This window comes from Adiantum capillus-veneris, chromosome 23, assembly GCF_014529385.1.
Source record: "Adiantum capillus-veneris isolate H3 chromosome 23, ASM1452938v2, whole genome shotgun sequence".
NCBI classification, from domain to species: Eukaryota; Viridiplantae; Streptophyta; class Polypodiopsida; order Polypodiales; family Pteridaceae; genus Adiantum; species Adiantum capillus-veneris.
Window position 1 is genome coordinate 147,272,250 of NC_140953.1, and position 8,117 is coordinate 147,280,366.

General features: G+C 41.6%; 1 protein-coding gene across 1 annotated transcript; it reads left to right on the top strand.

Annotated features, from left to right (window-relative positions):
- The first annotated feature begins 382 nt into the window (after positions 1–382).
- Positions 383–3,191, top strand: LOC147428787 (uncharacterized). The gene is made up of 7 exons (XM_086497212.1): positions 383–573; positions 837–882; positions 963–1,034; positions 1,765–1,807; positions 1,903–1,938; positions 2,043–2,149; positions 2,222–3,191. The coding sequence occupies exons 3-7, from the start codon at positions 1,024–1,026 to the stop codon at positions 2,310–2,312; spliced, it is 288 nt and encodes a 95-aa protein (XP_086353338.1). The 5' UTR covers positions 383–573; positions 837–882; positions 963–1,023; the 3' UTR covers positions 2,313–3,191.
- Positions 3,192–8,117: the final 4,926 nt, after the last annotated feature.

An 8,117-nucleotide genomic window follows, 5' to 3' on the forward strand; every position in this document is an offset into this window, starting at 1 on the left:
CTGCTTCATACAGAGAGGCACACACCTCCCTTGACAAACCAAATCCGTCGGCACAAACCTCGACGGCAAAATTCACCTCTAGCTTTGCTCCGGCAATTGCTTTTCCTCTTGGTAGCCTTCACTGGCACATTCTCCTGCAAAGCCCTTGCTCTTCCGAGCCTCTTCGTGAACAACGCGTTCCGACCTTGATCGCCGAGTGCACGAAAAAACTCCTCCCTCTCCCACTTCACCTCCTTTTCCAAGCCAAAGAAAAAAACCCTTCCTTCGAAAACCGCAGCCTCCCTTTTCTTTTTACCTTTTCTCTTTCTAAATGAAACTTCTCCAGCAATAGCGCCGGCGCTGTTGCCTTTTGTAGCTCCTCATAGTTTTTTTTCTTAACTTTTGTAACTTGGCCATGGGTTTTGAAGCTTAACCTTCCTTTCCTTTCTTTTTCCAACTCCAGCCAAGCTTTTTGCTTTGAATTTGTAACCAGGGGGCTCGTAACACCCATTTCCTATGCAGTCGGTGCTTACAACACACACAAGGCTTGCCATATAGACTTTTCGACCATGTTGCATCGGAGCTCCACTTGAGGTGTTATTTGTTCTTCTTTCTTCGTGTTTGTTAAAACATTTACGCTTTGTTGTTCAATGTTACTGTCTTTTTACATTGCTTGTGCAAGAGGGTTTTTTTGATGAGTAGGACATTAAGCTTCTAAACCCACTCATCATTGAATTTATTGCTGCTATGTTGTGATTGCATTTTTGCTCTTACTTTAGACCGAGGATCAATTTAAGTTACTGCGACTTAAGAGTTTGCTGTTATGCTCACCTGTTAGTTTTTGGTGGATTGACCAGGGGCTTAGTGGAAGATAAAGACACTCTTGGCCCTCTGTCCTTGCAGGTACTGTTCAAGATGCCAGTAATGTGTCAGTTGATTAAGACTCGAGACTGATCATGTGGTGCGTTGTGCAAGCAATTCAGGCATTATGATGGTAAAGCTGCAGCAGTTGAGAAAGGCTTTTGGAATTGTCCTTGTGTGTGGATGCATGAAAGGTGAGTTTGGTTACCATCTCAGAAATGTCTTTATGTTCGTATTGATGGTCGGTCTGACTAGTTTTAGTCTTAAGCTTTGCAAGTACATGCAGCATGCTGCATGTTGTATCAAGTACCCGATATCTAGGGTAAAGGTTTAGCCTCACTGTGGTCTAATTTGCCAACGACTGTGCGTTGTCTCTTGCCCTCATCGCCTGCTTTGTATGTGCAAGAGCAGTTTTAATTTTGTGTTCTATGGTCTGCCTTCTATGAATAGACACTGTAGTTCTGGTGGGCAGCTTAAGTGCATGCCAGGTGTGGTAACCATGCAAGGCACGGTGGCTAGGAGGTCGAGGAGTTGTAAACATTTCACACTTAGTTTGTCAGCATCATGCACAGTCTGAGTCGAAGAATAACATGTCTGCACTTGAATTTCACATCCCTGAGATGTGTCTCGGCATTAAGGTAGGGTCAGCCTATGGCATTTAGCGAAGAAACCTATCGACCTAGATAAGGCACTCTCTTTGTTGCAGTATAGCCTAGGCCACGTTCATTCGTAGATTGTACAGTTTTAGAGCAGCAGACTGGAACAAGTTTAGCAAGTAGTTGTGTGACCACAGCTTGCAAGAAAGCCGTTGGTTCTCTTTTAGCACTAATAGTTTGATCTTAGCTTGTGGGCATGCTCTTCAACAACGTCTTGGCATCTTCTTCATACCGTCGGTGAACTTTGCCCATTTCGTTTTTTTTGCAGGAAAAGCATAACCAATGATAATGACTGGGCTGGTGAAGAACAGGTGTTGTTAGCTGGAGCTTTCTCTTCCGTGACTTGAGTTCTCTTTACTCTTGCAAGGTACTGATCATGGTTTGTCGATGCCATTTGCATGTGCAGACAATCTCCCTCGATGAAGTCAAGGAGTTAGTCCCTGTGAGTGGACAAGTGTGGGTTGTTTGCAGTGCATGACGTTGAGAGGTGCAAATGATACTGCGACATTTGCTTGCTGGAACTGTACGTCTTTGGGAACATGGCAGCTGCCGAATGTAGGATGCATGAGTTGCTTTATCTTGATCGAGCAGCTCCGGGGAAGTGATTCTTCCGTATTCCTTGCATTGAAAGCCTCCTTGGATGTGGCTTTTCGGTAGCCTGGATATATTCTTTGTGTTTTCGTTCCCCCCATTGACACTAAGCAGCGTTAAGTTATGCTACACAGGCTTCTCTTTCAAGTTTCCTCGCAGAAGGACAAGTCATTCACCAATACCTCACAGCTGGGTTTGCCTCTTGCAGCCAAAGAGTTGTCTTAACACCTATGCAGACATATATAGGTGTATCCTCGTCACTATGTGGCACGGCTCCAGCTAGGGGGGATCGATGGTGGGAAAGAGGGAATCGCAATGCAATCTCAGCCGTCCGTCGACACGGTGAACTAGGGGTGAACTAAGGGTGAACTCGGGGCAAAAATGGCGCCCCGAGTTTACCCCTAGTTCACTCGCCTCGTGGGGTGTGGGTCGATCTCGGTTGCCACACTAATGCCCTACCACCACGTTAGCGTGTGTCGCTGCCCATGTTGGCATGGCACATGATCACACCCTAGTTCACCGGCCCCTAATTCACCCCTAGTTCACCCCCAGTTCACTGCATGATCCGACGGCTAAGATTAAAGCCGCGTCGCCCCCCCAAATTTGGGCCCTAGATCCCTCTGAGCCTAGAGCCGTGCCAAATAGTGACGAGGATGTAAGTGCATGATTGTGTGTATGCGCGCACTTCGGTTGCTTTTTCCTTCCGGCACTTTTCACAGACGCTTTTGGCTTTTTGGGGTGCTCCAATCACCGCAATCTCAATTTGCGTTGTTCTTTACTTGATCAGATTGTGTTCTTTACTTGGTCAGATTTTGGACTCTGTGGGCCATCTAGCACCATAGGAACTCCTTAATGTTCCAAGGCACTTATGTTGACCCCTTTCCCTATTTCAAATTATCTCTTGGTCGAGCATTGCATTTCGCTCATGATGCTGGGGACATCACTCTTGATGCCTACAGGATTTACTTTGATTGTTTCTAGCCTTCGGAGCCTCATAGTGCTCCGCTTTTTGTATCCCTTTCTTTTTAAAAATCACATGATGGGACTAGATGGTTTGTAATTTTAAAAAGCTTGTGAAGCTCACCATTTTTATGAGAGTTTTGGTGTTTGATATGACTATTGGATACCTAAGTTGTTATTGCATAGTGTATTGAGGTGCGCTATTCCTTGATCAAAGATGATATATGTTTTTATCTAGTGATTGTGAGACCGAGGAACACAAAGTAATGGATGAGATCTTTCTATTTAAGTAATAATCTTTGAAGAAGTTATTGTAGTTCTTTATCTTTGTGGTGTGCTAGAGGTTTAGCCTCTAGCCACCATATTTCTATCGAGAAAAGTAACATGGTGAAGTAATGAAGCCAAAAAGGCCAACCAAAAAGCTGGCAACAAGAACGCTTGATCAATGAAAAGTAGTGGGATGTGGGGTTAGTCATTGACTATTATTTAACATAATATTATCATTGAATGAATTCCAAAAGATTATAAGTTCTCCCTCCTCTTGAAACTTTCCTAACTCTCCTATCATGGTGGTTAGCATTGAAGATGATTTTCACCCTTGGCCATTGGACACGTTCAAGAAGAATGAGGCTATGATATGTTTTCAATACGTTTTTGAGCTTTGTTCCTACCTTAGAAAGTATACCATCTTCTCCAAGAGCCAAGCTTGCACAAGGAAACTCTTTGGTAGCAAGGAGCAATTGCTTGAAAGCACATGTGTCACTAACTTGTTGCACGATAGCTTGTTCATTGGTAAGGCATATTTCCTCATTGCCATGGCAAATCTTTGATTATTCTTGAAATTAAACTTAGTACATGAAAAAGACCCTTCTAAATTGATCCTTGATTGTTTCACGACATGAAGAACCTCTAAGAGCATAAACTGACATTGCACAAAAGTGCATCTTGCATTGATTATAAATTGCGTCACTTGAAGGAACCTCGGAGTAATGCTATCCCTCTCAACCAAATCAATTATTAGGGAAGTGTCAAAAGAACACCACAATTTGTACAAAATCATTAACATCCCGGGAATCTTCATTCACATATGGCCAATTGTCTAAGTCTTGGAAACATCACCCAAGCTTGCAATCATAAATAATGTATAATGATGAACTACTTGCCTCCACACATTAGCCCACATCCACGAAAACTTGTTTGTTCATGTGTGGCATATATATATATAGCTTGCATTTATATAGGACATCCATATAAAAATGAGTCGAAGGCTTGAAAGAATAAAACACAAACTAGTCATATCAAATATGTAAAAAAAGAGTGACAAACATTTAAGCATGTACATTAGGCACGAACAAACCAATAACTACATAGTGATCATGTATAAAAATATGCTAATTCATCTCAAAACTTCAGTAAATATGCAGTTCACTCTTAAAATAGTTAAGCCTAACAAACATTTGTAGGCACTACAATAAAAACCTATCCGATTTGAAGTAGGAGTAGCAAATGTTAAAATCTCTCTCTTTCTCTCTCTCTCTCTCTCTCTCTCTCTCTCTCTCTCTCACTCACACACACACACACATATGCGCACACACATAACCACATAAGGAAGAAACACTCAAAGTAGATAGAGCCACATAGCTTGGACAATGGATAGAGGCGAGTCAACACACATGAAAGAAAACATGTGCCATGGGTAACTAAGGCACGACATTCTAAGCGTTTGAAACTTGAATTGCTCGAGATATGTCTTTCATCTAACGGCTAATTAAATGTCCACCCAATTCAGCCAAACCTCTACAATCGTGTGTGGCCACAAAGAGACAGCTATAAAAAAAAAATACATCTGATAAATGCGACTTTTCAACTTGAAAATTAGTGGAAATAACACTCCAAATCCAAAGAAAAGTTTGATAAAGTAGGTAGTCTGTAGGTACATGAAATTACAAAATCATATACAATAATCAAGTTCTCATAATCTAAATTACATGTAAGATTCAATGAATATACAATTAAGCTTAGCATACTTAACTACGTGGGCTCAAGGAACAATAATAAAGAAGCTAGGAAAATCATTGGTTTGAAAATCCTGAAAAAGAAGGAGTCACTATTTGAATAAAAAATGATAAGCACTTCAACTTGTAGATCGTGTAGCTGCATAAAAGTCACGAAAATGGAGCACTACGTGCCAGTGGAAAAGAACAAATTTAACAACTTTAAGCACTTTAAATAACATCTGAACTGAAAGAGATGCACGACACACGAGACAGGGAGTGGCAGAGTTCCACCCCCTGAGAGCACTAGCCCCAAACCTTGGTGTCCCTTTTGGTATTTCTTTATATTGTTTGAACTCAATACAATGCTGATACTCCATCCTCTGCTCTACGTCGGAGAGTGCCAGAGAATGAGCCCTTGGCTCATATTTAGAGGTCCTTGTCCATGAAAATCAGTTACATGAAAAGCTTCAAGTTCTAAAAGCATTTGGCCCATTGTAAATGCAAAAATCCATACACTTGTCACTCCAATAGTCTAGTGTAAAAAGAAAAATTTCGTACAGGCTACCATAAGTCATTGCAAAATGCGAAACGTTCGTACTGGCTTGCCACATCATCTGATGGGCACGCATGTCTTTTGTGTATATGCTGCTTTATTTAATTTAGCTCTAGGAACTTGGGCCCCATCGGACGAGGTCTTATAAGTTTGTGGGAACTCTTCTTTAAAAAATAGAAAACTCGACAAGACTTTGCAAGTTGGTAAAACTTCTTCTTCTTAGGGTTTAGGCCCCTTGGCCAGGATCTACAAGTTGGCTCTGTTCTTCGGGGGCTTGACACATGAACATTTTGTGACATCCCCCCTTCTTGAAAAAAGTAATCGTCCGCGATTATCGTATATCTACAAAACAACTCAAGTTAGCTCAAAAATTTCCGAGGGTCATTCTGAGGGACAATCCGAGACTGCAGCCTGCATCGCTTGAAGTTTTCAAGTATACAACAAAACGCTCCCGAGACATTTCATTTGTGTCGTTCAGAGGTTTCAAACATACAAACAAATGCTCCCCAGACATCCCATATGTGTCGTTTGGAGGTTTTAATTATACAACAAAACGCTCCCCATGCATACCGACCTGAAAGACATTGGTCTTGAAGTATGTCAGCATAGGATACCACTGAAGCCTGATGCCAGACAAGTAAGACTGCAGAGATATATAATGAATCCCAACTATGCTAAAAGTTCAAGGAAGGGTTTATCACTGAGGTTGCAAGCAGTGACTCGCTATTTTTTGTAATGGGAAGTTAAGGGTATGTGTAGATTACAAAAAATATTAATTCTTAGATAATTATGGATCCCTTTCCACTCCCATTTCTAGATATGCTACTTGATGAGATTACAAGACACGAGATTTATAACTTCATGGATGGATATAGTGGCTATAATCAGCTGAAAATCACACCTGAGAACATGGAGTTCATTAATGTGATCACAAACACATCTTGAAGTATGCCAGCATAGGATATCATTGAAGCCTAATGCCAGAACTGTAAGACTGCAGAGATATATAATGAATCCCAACTATGCTAAAAAGTTCAAGGAAACCTTCTCAAGGCAGGGTTTATCACTGAGGTTGCAAGTAGTGACTTGCTATTTCTTGTAATTTAAAACATGTGATCACGTTAAATTTTCACATGACCTTCCTAAACCTGCAAAAACTGTCAAAAAGGGTAATCCTTCCGGGCTTTTTCCACATCCTAGTAGGCCTAATGGTAGTTTTTTGCCATATCCCAGCAAGCCCACTGCAAAAAAAATAATAGCAAGATGGGTTTTTGGTGGGTTATCAGGTCACCATTTATTGGCTTAAATATGATCCTAGAAAGTGTAATTATGTAAATATGATAATAATACATGGTAATTACAAAAATTTTACGTGATCACATGAATCAATTATTAAATCTCTACCTGAGAATAGGACCAAGACAATGTTTATCACGGGATGAGGAGTATTCATGTACCTAGTCATGCCATATGGACTCTGTAATCCATCTACGTTTCAAAGGTGTATGATAGTGATATTTAGCCAATTCTTGCGCAAATTTTTGACAATCTTTATGGATGATTTTACTATCTTCTCCAATGAGGAAATTCCTGCTTTTCTTAGAAATAGTCTTTGTCATAAAATCTAATATCTAACTAACCCAAATGATTTTCTCATATTAAATTGATCACTTAATGTGGGAGAATAAATGGGAACAAGTGTTAAGATATAGGTATGTGCTTATAGATCTATCTCAACACGGGGCCAATGGTAAAGGGGCCCAAAAGGGAGATGGTCTATCAAAGAGCAAGGCTAACCAATGGAGCATAAGACCTTAGGGTTAGCTTCATTGAAGACCTCCAATAAATGTGTGTAAAAGTCCTTTGACCTTAAGTAAGCTAGGGCTGAGCTTGAGGTGGGAACCCGGCCCAAGCTCGAGGTGCTTGTCCTGCTTGAGGTGCTTGTCATGCTTGAGGTGTTTTTCATGATTGAGGTGCTTGATTAAGATGCTTGAGGTGCTTGACTGGCTCCATGCTTGAGGTGCTTGACTTGCTGCATGATTAAAGTACTTGAGGTGCCTTGAGAAGCTTGCCTGAGATGCTTGTGGGAACACCCCCTAGTTCAAGGGCTTTGTCATGCTTGGTGAGTAAGGTGCTTGATCACCTAAAAGTCAAAAGCATTCCTACAAGAGGGGGGGCGAGCCCTTTTCCTAGGGGCTAGAGAGAGAACACCCACTCACACACACAAGGGAAGCCCAACTTGAAGAGGCAGCAAGGACACATGTCAGGCCCCTACCCATGTTACCTTCATGTGTTGCTTGAAGCCTATTGGCTAGGCTTCAAAGGGGTCCAATGATAAATTACATGAATTATCTAATTGTTTTAGCATTTATCAAGTCCTCTCTCTCAAAGGGGAAAGGGGGACACTTGTCCCAAGGCTACCCATGTTGCTTGTAATGGCTCCTGCTTGTGATTGGCTAGGCCTGGAGGGGTCCAATGAGCTTCAGGCATGAGCTACAAGGGGGGGTCGACCCAAGCAAG

Coding starts and splice junctions, on each gene's coding strand:
- LOC147428787 (XM_086497212.1), top strand. Junction 1,808..1,902: donor ACTGGGCTGGTGAAGAACAG/GTGTTGTTAGCT, acceptor TTGCATGTGCAG/ACAATCTCCCTCGATGAAGT. Junction 2,150..2,221: donor TCCTTGGATGTGGCTTTTCG/GTAGCCTGGATA, acceptor TATGCTACACAG/GCTTCTCTTTCAAGTTTCCT.